Below are 17,740 nucleotides of genomic sequence, written 5' to 3'. Positions count from 1 at the left end.
TAGAGTCACCCCTGGTCCACCTTTATAACGATATCCCGAAAAGGCGTCCACCTATAGAGCTAAGGCCCACTCCCTTTTAAAATACTCATTAACACCTTTCATTTGATACCCATGTCGTACAAACAAATTCTAGAGTCACCCCTGGTCCACCTTTATAACGATATCCCGAAAAGGCGTCCACCTATAGAGCTAAGGCCCACTCCCTTTTAAAATACTCATTAACACCTTTCATTTGATACCCATATCGTACAAACAAATTCTAGTGTGACCCCTGGTCCACCTTTATGGCGATATCTCGAAAATGCGTCCACCCATAGAACTAAGGCCCACTCCCTTTTAAAATACTCTTTAACACCTTTCATTTGATACCCATATCGTACAAACAAATTTTAGAGTCACCCCTGGTCCACCTTTATGGCAATATCTCGAAAAGGCGTCCACCCATAGAACTAAGGCCCACTCCCTTTTAAAACACTCATTAACACCTTTCGTTTGACACCCATATTGTACAAACGCATTCTAGAGTCACCCCTGGTCCACCTTTATAACGATATCCCGAAAAGGCGTCCACCTATAGAGCTAAGGCCCACTCCCTTTTAAAATACTCATTAACACCTTTCATTTGATACCCATATCGTACAAACAAATTCTAGTGTGACCCCTGGTCCACCTTTACGGCGATATCTCGAAAAGGCGTCCACCTATAGAACTAAGGCCCACTCCCTTTTAAAATACTCATTAACACCTTTCATTTGATACCCATATCGTACAAACAAATTCTAGAGGCACCCCTGGTCCATCTTTATGACGATATCTCGAAAAGCCGTCCGCCTATAGAACTAAGGCCCACTCCCTTTTAAAATACTCATTAACACCTTTCATTTGATACCCATATCGTACAAACAAATTCTAGAGTCACCCCTGGTCCACCTTTATGGCGATATCTCGAAAAGGCGTCCACCTATAGAACTAAGGCCCACGCCCGTTTAAAATATTCATTAACACCTTTCATTTGATGCCTATATCGTACAAACAACACATTCCAGCGTTACCCTAGGTTCATTTTCCTACATGGTGATTTTCCCTTATTTTGTCTCCATAGCTCTCAACTGAGTATGTAATGTTCGGTTACACCCGAACTTAGCCTTCCTTACTTGTTTCTTTTTGGAGTTTATTTTTCTCTTTAGAAATTTATTTAGTCACAACATATGTAAATGAAAAAATCAATTTAACTTAGTAATAGAAAAGAAATTAAAAAAAATTATTAGAAATTAGCGTTTTTACAACCCTTTTAAAACCAAGGCATCACTGTGATGCATTTGCATGTCGCAAACATAGTTGTGTGGGTTTTTTATTCAACCGTTGTAAAAAATAAATGTATCACTGTGACACAATTGCAGATCGTAAAATTGCTTGTGTTGTTTTTTTAAGCCACCACAAGACAGCAGGTAGAATTGAAATTGCCCATACCCAAAAGTTCGACCCAAAGGGGGGGGACATCAGAGTTCGTTTTAGAGGTATGGTTCCTTCGGCAAAGTTTCTTATTTTGATCCCTAGAATACGATTTTCACAGAACAATGAGCGATTTTTAAATCCACCCGCCCTAGTCTCGAGGTATAGGCCGAAAAGTGGACCCGAGTAGCCCTAGAATGTGTGGGTAATATGGATATCAAATAAAAGCCGTTGGTGAGAGCTCTAAAGTAATTTTCACTGTGATATTCGATTTAGTCGCATCAACCTGGAAAAACTGATAAACATGCATGCGAAGCCGAAATAAAGACATGAATTAATAATACCCACATACCTATTTATATACGTCCTATGCGATTTGCTGAAATTTGGTATATAAATTTGCCTATATTAGTATTTACGACTCTTTTTTCTGGGAAGTGGACCCGAAACGGACTGGGACTGAGACTCGGAGTGGGACTGGGACTAGAACAAAATACATACCACCCTCTGGTACAGGCAATAAGGGATGAAGAAGAGAAGAGAAGAGAAGAGAAGAGAAGAGAAGAGAAGAGAAGAGAAGAGAAGAGAAGAGAAGAGAAGAGAAGAGAAGAGAAGAGAAGAGAAGAGAAGAGAAGAGAAGAGAGAGAAGGAGACTGAGAAAGAGGTAGAAAGAAACGAAGATGTAGACAGATGAAGCGAAAAAGACGGAGGGAGGAGTGAATAAAAGGATTAAGAAAAAGAAGAAGAAGGGGAGGGTAGAGATAGATGGAAAAAGCTTATTAAAATGTATGCATATAGAGTAAATTTAGGGCAGAACAACGTCTTCCGGATCTGCTAGTTTGATTATAAAAAATATTTCGACTGTATTTCGAACGCTGTCATCTCGGCTGCCGTTTCGTAAACGCCCTATCTTAACAAATTATTAAAAATCACCCTATATTAGAATTTGTTTTGTATTTTGTGTCTAAAGGATGTACTCGCTATATACATTTTTTTAAAGGGGGCGCAAAACAGTTGTTTTAAATTAGTTTATTCGTCATTGTGGTTATCACGTCAGAACGACTGTACGGATTCCGAAGGAATTTGGCAAACAGACATTAGTCTGGAAGGAACTAGCATTGGGAGGGCCCCTGGAAACAGATTTCTATTTATTTTAATCGTTACAATTTTAGATACATACATATGTGTTTGACCAATGGGTCATATTAATCGAAGTATAATGAATCTAAAAAAAGTAGGCAGTGGCACACCACCTCTCCCCTTCCACCAAGGGAACAATTTTATAATGGGATTCAAGGGGTTGGTAAGCGCAATTTAGCTCCGCAATCCAATTTTAAACCTCACCTACGCGTACCTGTTATAAGTATGCATGTACCATAAGCCTAATAAGCAGGCGAGGCTCTGGCGATCATGGGGAACTTGGCGGTGCGGTGGCGTTATGGGTTGTTACCGGAACGTACCGGATCTATATCCGACAAAGGACTATCAACATCGATAGCACTCCCCAAAACCTTCCGAGAGTGTCCTTATCGCTACAACAACAATAACATTTCTATAATCGATATAACTCAGAGTCGTTTGGACCTAAATCAAAAAAATTTTATATGTGTGACATATAGGTCGCAGCTCAACCACTTTTGGAAAAGTAGGCGGTAGTACCCATATCCCACTGGAAAGTGTTTGGGATTTCTTTCGGTATGATTTCAGGATTAATTTGGGACCATTTGGGATTGTGATCGGGGTAATTTCGGGATTATTTCGTGATTATTTCCTTTTTGGCACTATTTTCGGGTTTAGTTCAGGATAATTTCGGAATAGTTTTTGGCATCATATATTTCAGGAAAATTTCGGGGCTATTTTGGATAGTTTAGAAACTGCTTTAGTTTAATTTTGTAACTTATTCGAGATAATTTCGAGACTGTTTTCGAAAACATTTCCGAGCTATTCTGGTACTATTTTCGAGTAATTTCGATATGGTTTTTGTGATAATTACGGGGCTGTTTCTGAGCTGTCTCGGGATGATTTGCGGACTATCTCAGGACTGTTTAGGTATTAGTTTGGCATGGTCTTAGGACTATTCCATGATCGTTTCATAATTTTTTTCTGATAACTTTGCTGATGATTTCGGTTTCATTTCGCGATTAATTTGGCTTCATTTTCAATATTTTACTTGGGTAATTTTTGGATAATGTACATATGTATGTGCGGATTGCTTTGGAAATCTTCCGGAACTCGTTGGGAGTCGTTTTGGGAATAATTTTCAGATTATTTTGGGGGTAATTACGGGATTGTCGCAGGGATAGCTTTAGAACTTTTGGGAGTATTTCAGGATAACTCAGGACTATTTCGAGATGGTCTTATTTCAACACCATTTAGGCATTGTTTAGAAAAAGCCAGAGTTATCAGAGTCCACTGAGAGAAAATGTCCTGTTTTTCATCTAAAATTACGTTTCCATTCTGTTGTGTTTCAGGTTCGTGGCATTGATTCCTGATAACAAAATGACTTGATTCAGCATCAAGAACGGCGATTGTATTTTCATTCATATTAAGTGCGGCTTGAATAAAATTTAAATTCACTTAAAAGTAACACTTCTTCACACAATCCTTTTGTGGAATTTTTTTAATAATAAAAACAAACTCCTCAGAAATAAATCTTCATCAAGCAATATAATAACGAAAACCACTGCAATGAAATGAATGAAATTAACTTCACAGTCTTCTCACTACAAGTACTACAAGGAAACGGTAAATGTTTGTTCGTTCTAGCGTTGCCGAAAAATAACGGGACCCCACACGTTAAGCTATTGCAAAAAAAAATAATAAGATACTTTTGGGGGATAACAAAACCATTAATACGCCTTTAAATATACATGTATATTAAGATAAGAGTTTGACGCAGTTATGAAAAAAGCATTGATTGAGATAGCAAGATACATATGTATTCCTACTTTTTTTACGATAAGTACAATCTATTAAGATAGGAATTTGTTGCAGTTATAGAACAGAAAAATAGGAATCGTTTGATATGAAAATCTCAAAATCGCATTTTTTTTAGGATACGAGGTTGAGAAAGTAAGGCATCGATATGTAGTTAGAATTACTGACAAAAAATTAAAAAAAAAAAAATAATATAAAAATAAATATAAAATTTCTAAAAATGTGAGGCGTAGCATAACCTGATTAAGGTTCAGTTGGTCTTATATATGACTATCAATATAAATTTGACGCGCCCAACGCTTTTATTTAATTGTCTGATCAACGCCCTAGATTGATGAGGAGTGTGATAACTAGTACCTAGTACCTACCTAATTATTTTCTAGCTTTTAGTATTATTATTACTTCATATAAGTATTGTTTTCAATAAAACCGTTTAACTTAAAACTTTTTTTAAATTATTTTATTTTCAAGTTTTTAGTCTTTATTTAATTGTCAATTATCTCTCATTCTATTTACTTAATTTAGTGACTCATTATTACAAGGACTCTTTCCTGACAATTTGTTACAATATAAGTCATTAATACATAATCCTTCCAAAGACTTTACTCGACTCTGCGCCACGTATGCTTGTCCCTCCTCCAACTCCAAAATATTTTGATGTCACTTCTACCGGACTGTATGTAATATTTGTTCCAAATATGAGCCAAACCGGACATCATAGGTCGCTTTCTATTCATGTATGTATTATGTGTTCCAAATAAGGACCAAATCGGACCATAAATACGATTTTTTTTGAATATCTCGAACTTTGTGTCAACCAGCGGCGATTTTTTTTTTATAGGTCGCTTTATATTCTCGTATGTATTATGTGTTCCAAATATGGACAAAATCGGACCACAAATACGATTTTTTTTGAATATCTCGATCCTTGCGCTACCTAGCGGCGATTTTTTATAGGTCGCTTTCTATTCTTGCATGTATTATGTGTTCCAAATATGAGCCAAATCGGACCACAAATACGATTTTAGTGAATATCTCGATCCTTGCGCCACCTAGCGGCGATGTTTTTTCATAGGTCGCTTTCCATTCTTGTATGTATTATGTGTCCAAAATATGAGCCCAATCGGACCTCAGATACAATTTTTGTGAATATCTCGATCCTTGCGCCACCTAGTGGCGATTTTTGCCATAGGTCGCTTTCCATTCTTGTATGTATTATGTGTTCCAAATACGAGCCAAATCGGACTACAAATACAATTTTTGTGAATATCTCGATCCTCTTGCCACCTAGCGGCGATTTTTTTCCATAGGTCGCTTTCTATTCTCGTATGTATTAAAAAAAAAATAATAAATGTAAGGCGCGATAACCTCCGAAGAGATCTAAGGCCGAGCTTCTCTTCCAATTTGCGTCGTGCTCCTCTTGATTTTTCCCTACAAATTGGCCGGACGGGACCTACATGTTTTATGCCGACTCCGAACGGCATCTGCAAGGCAGATGAGTTTTCACTGAGAGCTTTTCATGGCAGAAATACAATCGGAGCGCTTGCCAGAAAAATGTTCTTCTAATTGAAAAATCTTATTTCTAAAATTTTGATGTTGCTTTGCCCGGGAGTTGAACCCAGGGCATACGGTGTGATAGGCGGAGCACGCTACCATCACACCACGGTGGCCGCCACGTATGTATTATGTGTTCCAAATATGAGCCCAATCGGACCACAAATACGATTCTTGTGAATATCTCGATCTTTGCGCCACCCAGCGGCGATTTTTTTCTTATTACTGCATTGTCATCAGGTTCTGAACTATATTCCAAGTTTCAAGCTTGTAGCTTATAGGGAAGTTACTCAAATTTCAAATAGAAAGTTCGTTCACAACGGTCGTGCATGCGGCCTGCCTCTCAAGTCAAGCTAAATAAAACCGTTTAAAAAAATGGTCGAGTTCGCCCGAAATTAACCATATATGTATACATATTTGTAAGTCACATTTTGGTACACTCTAAATTTGATATTACTTACCAATCTTTCGTTACACAGCTAAACTTTTCAAACGGAATTTCCGTAAAAGTGCACAGTTCACTTAAGACTGGCGGCAAATTGAAACGTCCACCCTCATTGTTATTGTTGTTATTGCTCCCGATAGCCACAGGCATAAGTGTGTTATCCATACAACCCACACTACGTCTAGATGTTGCTCCTGTTACATTCGCTGTTGTTGTAGTGTTGGTGGTGTTAAGTGACATTATGGTGGAGTCAAAATCTGATTTTGTACTACAAAAGACCATATCACCACCAACAATTTCGAAGCTATCACCAATGGTAGATACATTATTGTTTACTTCTAGTTTGGTGGGTTGAAAATTGGATTTAATGCTGCCACAACCACCAATGCCGCCGCCGCAGGCAGCCATATATATGTACTGATGATATTTTAACTCATCTGGAAAATCTAAAAATTTCTTACTCTAGTGGTCCGGATCAAATTCCGTCGGTTGTGCTCGATACTTATATCGACCTCTAGCCTGTTTGTTCAATGCGTCCCTGAAGCAAGGGGTATTCCCCAAGAAGTGGAAAGAATCATTCATTATACCACTGCATAAAAATGGAAGCAAACAGTGTATTATGAATTATAGAGGAATAGCCAAACTCAACACTATTCCTAAGCTATTTGAATCGATTATCACAAAACAGATTGCTTTTAGAGTATCTTCATTAATTGACTTCACAACATGGCTTTTGCAACTATTTCAGAATAATCTTGCCATTGTTTTCGCAATATTTCAAAGACAATGTAGAAATTGTTTCAAGTATGATTTCGAAGCCATTTGATATGGCTATCAAGTTTATTTCGGCAATTTAGAGCTCATTTCAGGATCATATCGGCATCATTTCGGCATTATCGCCGGATCAGTTTATGACTACCGAACATTTCAAGACTTTGTTTGCCACACTTTCATTTCGAAATTGTTTTCCGAACCATTTCTGGATTTTTTCAAGACTATATCAGATATACCTCGGGAGTTTCTAGATATATTGATTTTTAGGATATCTTTTCATAAATGACGCAGTTTTAAATCATTTTTTCCGTGAAGAGTTTCTTCAACCTCATACAAAAATGTATAGAGATGAGGAAAAGCGCACAGGAAAAATTATTTAAAATTGGACAGATAGTTTTTATGGAGACGAGAAAAGCTCTCTGGCAGCGTTTACCTAGAATTAAGCTGATTACTTCGCTTTTATATACATTATTACGCTTCATATAAAAAACTAATATTTTATCTTAAGGATATGTTGTATTAATATAAAAAATTATACACAAAGCTTTAAATAAAACTAAACATTTTAATACTAAAATCAAAATTACATTCTCTAACAGTTTATAATACTTAGACTTTTAAGCTAATCCAAAACTATCAAAGTGTATATGATACAGTTTATGTATGTACATAAAATTTACTTAGTATATATTATATAGTATTCAAATTCGCAATAATGTGTTAAATTCGAACGTTATTATGATTTTTTTTGTATTTAAAAATTCAAAAATTCTCACGGAATGCACACCAAGCGATTGCCTTCTTCCACGCGCCGCTTAACGCGCGTGCGCATATTTGAAGATTCTGCCTTCAGACTAATGCCAGCACAAATAAAGCAAAGTAATGCCGCAGCTACAGCACAATAGAAGGAAATGCCTGCAAGATTGAGATTTTATATTTTCGTACTACATATTATAATAAACCAAAGGATGTGGCTATTCGTCCGAAAACGTTTTTTTTACTGTCCAGAATGAGAAAAAATGAAACAAAAAAATAAATACAAAAAAAAAAAAAAACACCAAAAACAAATTTCAGAAATTTTTGTACTGTACTTTTCGGCCGAATAGGGACAGCCCAAACCAAAATACTTGCTTACCGATTGTGCAACCCGCTGGATAGAATGGTTCGGCATCAGCACCACATAACAGCTGCACTCTGGGCGCACCCCAAGCTAATGGATGTAGAAAAAGCGCCAACATAATGCTGATTGCTAGTAAAAAGAAGAGAAGAGAAACAAAATGTATTGCAAAATTTAACATGAATTTCATTACAAGAAACATATATGGGCATACTGCAATAAATTTATGTAGTCATTACAAGTGATAGTAATTATAATTACGATATACTAAGTAACGTTTTGCTAAGACTCAAATTAAATTTGCATTACCATTCAAATTGTATATAATACTTGCATAATTTTGGTTTGATAATGCATTACTATTTGCATTACCAAACTATTTTGCTAATTATAACATTCAAACAGCTGCGTTGAGATTTGATAGTTTGCATTACCAGCAGAATTTTATTCATTATTTGGAAAATGTGCTGTGTAAAGAAAATTTTGGTTTGAAAATGTAAACTCTATTGCATTACAAGTACAACTTTATTGCAGACTGAAACATTCCAACAGTTGCATTACCAGCCAAACTTTATTGATTACTTGAAAGAAGTGCAGAGAAAAGAAAATTTTAGTTTGAAATTGCAGTATCATTTTCATTACAAATACAACTTTATTGCAAACTGAAACATTTCAAATTTTGTATTAAAATTTTTACTTTACATTACCAGTCAAATATTTTTGATTACTTGAAAAAATTGTCAGTAAAAATAAAAATTTATTTAGTAAAGCAATATAATCGAACAGTTGAATTACCAGTCAAACTTTATTGATTACTTGAAAGAAGTGCAGAGAAAAGAAAATTCTAGTTTGAAAATGCAGTAAAATTTTTACTTTTCATTACCAGTAAAATATTTTTGTTTACTTCAAAAAATTTGCAGTAAAATTTAAATTTTATTTGGTAAAGCAATATTATTTGCATTGCAATTACAATTTCTTTGCAAATATAAACATTTGAACAGTTGCATTAAGATTGTTTAAATTTAAATGTGCGGTGTTTGCTATATATCTGAAAAATTCAGCAAAATTATCTAAAGACTGAAATTCTAAAAGTAACTTTCAAAGCAATATAATTTTTTCTCTTAAAAGAACTGTAATAATATTTTAGTTTGTTTTTTACGACTGGACCCGCAAATGAAGTTTGTTCCAAAATTTTATCGGTTAGTAATCAATTTTACTGAGAATACAAATATCATAAGTTGAATAATTTTTTTTAGTGTACAATAAGCAATTCGTATCGGTAATGCAATACCAATTGCATTACAAAGTACAGCTACTTGTCACTAGAAAATCTGAACAGTTGCATTAAGTCTCTTTATTGATAATGTAATTTGAATTACATTGAAATTACTGGCAAAATACTGTAGAAAAAATTCAGTAAACATTTTTTTCGTACTGAAAATTAACCATCACATTTTTAACTGAAGGACAATTTCATTTGCAATGATCAAATTATTCAGATTACTGAAAAATAGTTTTTAATGTGACCGCATTCTTTTATACTGAAGGGGATTTTCTTCAGTAAATACATAAAATTTTTTACTACGTACTTCTCTTTAACAGTTGTAATATCTTCCCAGCAACGAATGTGAAATTGAACTTTACTGATTCTGCAAACCTTTAGAAAGTATTTTAAATAAAATGTTTTCCTTGTAAGCAGCAAAATTTTATTGGTGGTTGAAACGACTACACTACTAAATCATATACAATAATTTTTTATTCAGATAACTGCTTATTTTACTGTGATTTTTTTTTTAAACTTTTTTTAACCAGTAATGAAAATACATTTTTCGCTATCAGTTTATTAATAATTTCTTACTTAATTTTCTTACAGTAAACAGTACAATTTTACTGGTCATGCATGCGGAATGCCTTGTTTTTATACTCAGTTGAGCAGAGCTCACAGAGTATATTAAGTTTGATTGGATAACGGTTGGTTGTACATATATAAAGGAATCGAGATAGATATAGACTTCCATATATCAAAATAATCAGGATCGAAAAAAAATTTGATTGAGCCATGTCCGTCCGTCCGTCCGTCCGTCCGTTAACACGATAACTTGAGTAAATTTTGAGGTATCTTGATGAAATTTGGTATGTAGGTTCCTGAGCACTCATCTCAGATCGCTATTTAAAATGAACGATATCGGACTATAACCACGCCCACTTTTTCGATATCGAAAATTTCGAAAAACCGAAAAAGTGCGATAATTCATTACAAAAGACCGATAAAGCGACGAAACTTGGTAGATGAGTTGAACTTATGACGCAAAATATAAAATTAGTAAAATTTTGGACAATGGGCGTGGCACCGCCCACTTTTTAAAGAAGGTAATTTAAAATTTTGCAAGCTGTAATTTGGCAGTCGTTGAAGATATCATGATGAAATTTGGCAGGAACGTTACTCTTATTACTGCATGTTCGCTTAATAAAAATTAGCAAAATCAGAGAAGGACCACGCCCACTTTTAAAAAAAAAATTTTTTTAAAGTAAAATTTTAACAAAAAATTTAATATCTTTACAGTATATAAGTAAATTATGTCAAGATTCAACTCCAGTAATGATATGGCGCAACAAAATACAAAAATAAAAGAAAATTTAAAAATGGGCGTGGCTCCGCCCTTTTTCATTTAATTTGTCTAGGATACTTTTAATGCCATAAATCGAACAAAAATTAACCAATCCTTTTGAAATTTGGTAGGGGCATAGATTTTATGGCGCTAACTGTTTTCTGTGAAAATGGGCGAAATCGGTTGATGCCACGCCCAGTTTTTATACACAGTCGTCCGTCTGTCCTTCCGCATGGCCGTTAACACGATAACTTGAGCAAAAATCGATATATCTTTACTAAACTCAGTTCACGTACTTATCTGAACCCACTTTACCTTGGTATGAAAAATGAACGAAATCCGACTATGACCACGCCCACTTTTTCGATATCGAAAATTGCGAAAAATGAAAAAAATGCCATAATTCTATACCAAATACGAAAAAAGGGATGAAACATGGTAAGGTAATTGGATTGTTTTACTGACGCGAAATATAACTTTAGAAAAAACTTTATAAAATGGTTGTGACACCTACCATATTAAGTAGAAGAAAATGAAAACGTTCTGCAGGGCGAAATAAAACACCCTTAAAATCTTGCCAGGTATTACATATATAAATAAATTAGCGGTATCCAACCGATAATGTTCTGGGTCACCCTAGTCCACATTTTGGTCGATATCTGGAAAACGCCTTCACATATACAACTACCACCACTCCCTTTTAAAACTCTCATTAATACCTTTAATTTGATACCCAAATCGTACAAACTCATTCTAGAGTCACCCCTGGTCCACCTTTATGGCGATATTCCGAAAAGGTGTCCACCTATAGAACTAAGCCCCACACCCTTTTAAAATACTCATTAACACCTTTCTTTTGATACCCATATTGTACAAACAAATTCTAGGGTCACCACTGGTCCACCTTTATGGCGATATCTCGAAACGGCGTCCACCTATGGAACTAAGGATTACTCCCTTTTAAAATACTCATTAACACCTTTCTTTTGATACCCATATCGTACAAACAAATTCTAGGGTCACCCCTGGTCCACCTTTATGGCGATATCTCGAAACGGCGTCCACCTATGGAACTAAGGATTACTCCCTTTTAAAATACTCATTAATACCTTTAATTTGATATCCATATCGTACAAACGCATTCTAGAGTCACCCCTGGTCCACATTTATGGCGATATTTCGAAAAGGCGACCACCTATAGAACTAAGGCCCACTCCCTTTTAAAATACTCATTAACACCATTCGTTTGATGCCCATATTGTACAAACAAATTCTAGGGTTACCCCTGGTCCACCTTTATGGCGATATCTCGAAACGGCGTCCACCTATGGAACTAAGGATTACTCCCTTTTAAAATACTCATTAACACCTTTCATTTGATACCCATATCGTACAAACGCATTCTAGAGTCACCCCTGGTCCACCTTTATGACGATATCTCGAAACGGCGTCCACCTATAGAACTAAGGCCCACTCCCTTTTAAAATACTCATTAACACCTTTCGTTTGATGCCCATATTGTGCAAACGCATTCTAGAGTCACCCCTGGTCCATCTTTACGGCGATATCTCGAAAAGGCATCCATCTATAGAACTTAGGTCCACGCCCTTTTAAAATACTCATTAACACCTTTCGTTTGATGCCCATATTGTACAAACAAATTCTAGGGTCACCCCTGGTCCACCTTTATGGCGATATCTCGAAACGGCGTCCACCTATGGAACTAAGGATTACTCCCTTTTAAAATACTCATTAACACCTTTCATTTGATACCCATATCGTACAAACGCATTCTAGAGTCACCCCTGGTCCATCTTTACGGCGATATCTCGAAAAGGCGTCCATCTATAGAACTTAGGTCCACGCCCTTTTAAAATACTCATTATCACCTTTCTTTTGATGCCCATATTGTACAAACAAATTCTAGGGTCACCCCTGGTCCACCTTTATGGCGATATCTCGAAACGGCGTCCACCTATGGAACTAAGGATTACTCCCTTTTAAAATACTCATTAACATCTTTCTTTTGATACCCATATCGTACAAACGCATTCTAGGGTCAACCCTGATCCACCTTTATGTCCATATCCCTAAATGGCGTCCACCTATAGAACTATGGCCCACTCCCTCATAAAATACTCTTTAATGCCTTTCATTTGATACACATGTCATACAAACACATTCCAGGGTTTCCCTCGGTTCATTTTCCTACATGGTTATTTTCCCTTATGTTGTCACCATAGCTCTCAACTGAGTATGTAATGTTCGGTTACACCCGAACTTAACCTTCCTTACTTGTTAAACTTAAATTTTTTCAGTAAGCATCAAAATTTTACTGGTAATTCAAATGAAGTTGCACTACTGTTATTCATATAGTGACCAATAAAATTATATTGACGTATGTATCTTGAGTATCTTTTGTTCAAATTTTATTCGGAAATAAACCGATTTCGGTGTTCTGACATTTTTCGCTCTGGTAATGCATATCAACTTCCAATACACGTAATTTAAATATTCACCCCTTCTACGTTTTTACATTATGCCCATCTATGATAGAAATTGCAATCACTTCAATTATTGCTGCATAAAATGACTCACCTGACACCACCTGCGCACAACCCGTCATATTGTGTATACTCTTGCCAAACGCCGATTGCCGACAACATGTCACAAGCGTTAGCGCCACCGTCATCGAATGTATTGCAAAACCCATTGACATAAAGAACATTGTCGCCTTCCATGCAGCTGGATAAACATTGTCATCTGTCGCAAAGCCATCCAAGTCAAATGGGCCACAATGATAACCATAGCCATGCATCACCTTGCATCGCGTATAAATGCCAACCGACGGATAACGCAACAAGGACAGTTTTGGCATTACATTTTGTGTCTCATTATGTGTTCCTATGTACTCCGGGGTATCTAAATGCAAAACAGCGAGACGCTTTGATCCTTTTGAATCCACACTTATAAATGTTGGATTTGGTCCAATTAGCCATTTGGGTGTAACTATCGCTGATGCTATTAACATATCGGCGATTAGGCTCAATACGAACCAAACAATACTGCCACCGGTAATAATGATGTAACACATATTCTATCAGTCTGTGCATACATATGTATATCTGAATTTCGATCGGCCTAATCTTGTTTGCCGCTTAGCTTTTGCTGCTATACGAGATCCGTATTCGATTGCTTCTGACCGTGCTCAATGCATTTGAACGCTGGAGTGATATGGCAAAGAATATGGGAAGTTTCGGTTAAATATTAAATAAATTCAACTGTACTAGAACGGAGCAGAACCAAACGTAAAAGTTTGAGAAAAAGATCTAAAATTTTATATTGAATGTTTATAATCCTCTACAGTTTGTGACCCAAATATGAATTCCACAGAATTTGTGTGTAAAATTTAATTGAAAAATTGTTAAAAAAAAAAAATCAAGTGGTCATGTATGTATTTAATTCTTTAGCGGTATGTTTACGTACATTAACCTGGGTCGATTTGTATGGACGAAAGTTAACCGATATCGCGCCATCGATTTTTCGATAGGATTTGGGCTCAGGAAAAAAAGTTCCACTACGCAAACCCAAAAAAATAATTTTCGAGCCTTCGAAAAAAATGGCGAAATGGTCAACTTTTCGACCAAAACACTCGCCAAAACCCAAAAAATATATTTTTTTTTTTTCAAAAAACTGTTGTAAAAACGTTGGCGATAACAGTTTTTTGAAAAAAAAAAATATTTTTTGGGTTTTGGGGAGTGTTTTGGTCGAAAAATTTACCCTTTCACCATTTTTTTTTCGCAGGCTCGAAAATTATTTTTTTGGGTATGCGTAGTGGAACTTTTTTCCTGAGCCCAAATCCTATCGAAAAATCGATGCGCGATATCGGTTAATAAATCGATCCAGTCTAATGTACATGCACGTGGGGTCATTCCATTTCAAGCTGCAATGTGTCTTAAATTAGGTTCCTTAAGATGCTTTTAAATTTTTATACTCAGATGTGCATAGCAGACAGAGTATGTTATTTTATTCGCATTACGGTACATTGTAACGGCATAAACGTATGAATGAATCGATTAAAATATAGACTTCTGTATATTGAGCCGTCCGTCTGTGAGTACGATGAATTAATAGAAGGTGAAGGGATTTAGGCCGAGTTTCTAAATTTTTTCTAGAAATTGGCAGGACGATACCTATATGTTTAGTGATGGCTTAGATCCGGTAAGTTCCGGAAAATACCATCATTAAGGGCTAGTATGCCCTATCATCTCGGGAACGATTTGATAGATCACGTTGAACCTTCCAGAACAGGATTCGTCTCGGTTTGGTTAGGTTAACAACTGGGTTGGAGAAGCTATAAATTGTACTGGTAACGCTTTGCAAAGGTTATGGGTACACAGCCCCTGGGATCCCTTTATGCCGACTTCGAAAGGCAACATGGATGAGAAGCGTTTCATGGCAGAAACACACTCGAAGAAAAATATTTAATCAAAACTAAAAATATCTATTGAAGAGGCATCGCATCCAGGAGACATAAGGAACATCTCCGCAAGAAATCTTGCACCAAAAATGCAAAATGAGCATAAACTGGTCCTCAGCCTCATCCACGAAGAGTCGCCAAAGTCATATGCCGATAAATGCTGGGCGAACCCCGTTCTCAAAGCGCAATATACAAAACTCGCAGTAGAGGAGAGCAGACTTCCCAGAGAGACGCACATCACTATGGCACAACTTCGATCTAGATACTATAACGAGTTAACTCTTACTTATCTAGAACCAACCCCGCCATTCACAATGTATGTCTTGCATGGAATGTGTCTCCACATGACACCAACCATCTTTTAAATTGTAATGTGAAACCAACGCCAATGTATCTTTGGTTCAGTCCTGTGGAAATTGCAGGTTTCCTGGAGAATTGCTACCGATATTGATGGTCCTTTTTCGGATAAAGATCCGGTACGTTCCGGTAACAAAGCACCATTAAGGTACTAGCCAGACCATCTCGGCAACGATTAATATGACCACACTAAACCTTCTAGGCCATCCCTCCCACAACCCCCTAGTTCCATGAGTAGCTTGGGGTCGCCAGAGACTCGCCTGACAAATATGTGTATGAAACATTCATATTTGTTACAGGATTCCTTTCACGTAGGTAAGGCTGACATTTGGGTTTGGAAGCTCTGAAGCTATCAACCTCTTGAATCCCGAATGTAGGACTATTGCCCACCTTTGGATAGCAGATGACTTTGACAAAACTCCAACGAATGGGTTACTCAACCAATCCATTATCGTATAAGCGTTGGCCGTTGCATAAAAAAGAACGGCAGTGATTCAGTCTTAGCTAAAACGTGAAAAACCTTTAGAGAAGATTTAATCCCAGTTGTTCTTCAAATTTGTGCCGTGCTACTTTCCACTTTTTTTCTACAAACTAGCTGAACCTACATGTTTACATCGAATCTAAAGGCATCTGAAAGGCAGAACAATTATTGATAAAAAGATTTTCTTGATATAAATGTACTTGAAGTATTTCTCAAACCCTTGCCAAGGAAGGACCCCGTTTAGAAAAAATTTTTTTTTTAATTATTTTAATGTTCCTTCCTCCTTTTTCACCCTGCGCCATAACACGGTGGCCACCTCCGTTACTAGCTCGGTAAACAATAAGTAGCAAGAAAAAATGTTGTAAAAAATAATAAAATTCTAGGGAATCCCTTTCGTTTTGGTAAGATCCTTTTCAGAGTTCGTTAGCCGTATATTTGTCAGATAAATTTTGAGTCTCCAAGCGGTGGTGCGTTCGTCCGCTAGTTTAACCGCTCTGACTGCAGTATGGATTAATATTGTGACGAATATTAGCATCACTAAATAAATGCACAACAACAAAAACATTAAAGTAAGCTACAAAAACACATTAATCATCATTTACCAAATACATACAAGGCAACGAAGAGATAACTCACACACAGATGTAATCATCAGCCGAAGTAGTACTCACATATACACACGCATATGGCTATGCGAGAGACTATACTCTACAAATATACATGTACAAATATGGCTGGTAACCAGGCAAGAAGTTCGCGAAGTTAATAGACCTTAGGAGAAATGGGTGAACGAGGCAACAGAGAGTATAAAAGCAGCGAAAGCTGAGTAGCCAGTAATCAGTTTTGATTTAAGCACGCTATTGGTTGTGAAGTCAAGAGTTATTGTGAAGTACATTCAAAGTAGTCTAATAAAGACCATTTTTGCATTATTGAATATTGGAGTTATTTATTCAACAGTTAGCGATTCGAACGTTAGCAGAAGATTTGGAATAAGCGGAATTTCACTAAATTCGTTACAATTTGTATAAAGAATACCTCTGTTTCGGCAAACCATAGTTAAATTAGCATAGAACAACCCCTATAGATATGTACGAAGGTATTAAGCAACACCCATTTAACACTACAAAAGTCGGAATAAAACAAAGAGAAAAAATCACTGCATATTGATGATCCGCCAAAATGACGTCATTATTCGTTGGTATTGGGTTCTTTTGTTTAACCGCACAATATGAACCTATAATCCAATGCTATGATCTATAACATAAGAACGATTGGTTGCATACGAACGTTTTGGTGCTCTACACACAAATATAGCTCTTCAGGTTTATACTTAAAACTGTTATTAAATAAATTAAACGATTTGAAAGAAATGCTAGAATACTCGCCTGGATCATTTTCAGTCAAATGTATGATATAAGTTATACTTAGTACCTGGGCGACCGAGCTTTGCTCGGTATTCTTCGAGTATCAGCATAATATATTGTGACGAATATTAGCAACACTAAGGCATACTATTATCTCTACGCCGATACTA

At 36.2% G+C, this 17,740-nt stretch overlaps 1 protein-coding gene across 10 annotated transcripts in view; it reads right to left on the bottom strand.

The window, feature by feature from the left end:
- Positions 1-7,707: 7,707 nt before the first annotated feature.
- Positions 7,708-17,740, bottom strand: part of LOC137245055 (LHFPL tetraspan subfamily member 2a protein) — a 28,920-nt gene continuing 18,887 nt past the window's right edge. For all 10 annotated transcript variants that reach the window (XM_067775076.1, XM_067775075.1, XM_067775078.1 and 7 more), the window contains 3 exons: positions 13,487-14,112; positions 8,298-8,411; positions 7,708-8,077 (listed from right to left, as the gene is read on the bottom strand). In XM_067775076.1, the coding sequence (XP_067631177.1) occupies positions 7,935-8,077; positions 8,298-8,411; positions 13,487-13,982 (753 nt within the window). In that variant the 5' untranslated portion in view covers positions 13,983-14,112 and the 3' untranslated portion in view covers positions 7,708-7,934. The remainder of the gene's footprint in view (positions 8,078-8,297; positions 8,412-13,486; positions 14,113-17,740) is intronic.

This window comes from Eurosta solidaginis, chromosome 3, assembly GCF_040869045.1.
Source record: "Eurosta solidaginis isolate ZX-2024a chromosome 3, ASM4086904v1, whole genome shotgun sequence".
Classification (NCBI taxonomy): domain Eukaryota; kingdom Metazoa; phylum Arthropoda; class Insecta; order Diptera; family Tephritidae; genus Eurosta; species Eurosta solidaginis.
This window is presented reverse-complemented; position numbering and strand designations above follow the sequence as displayed.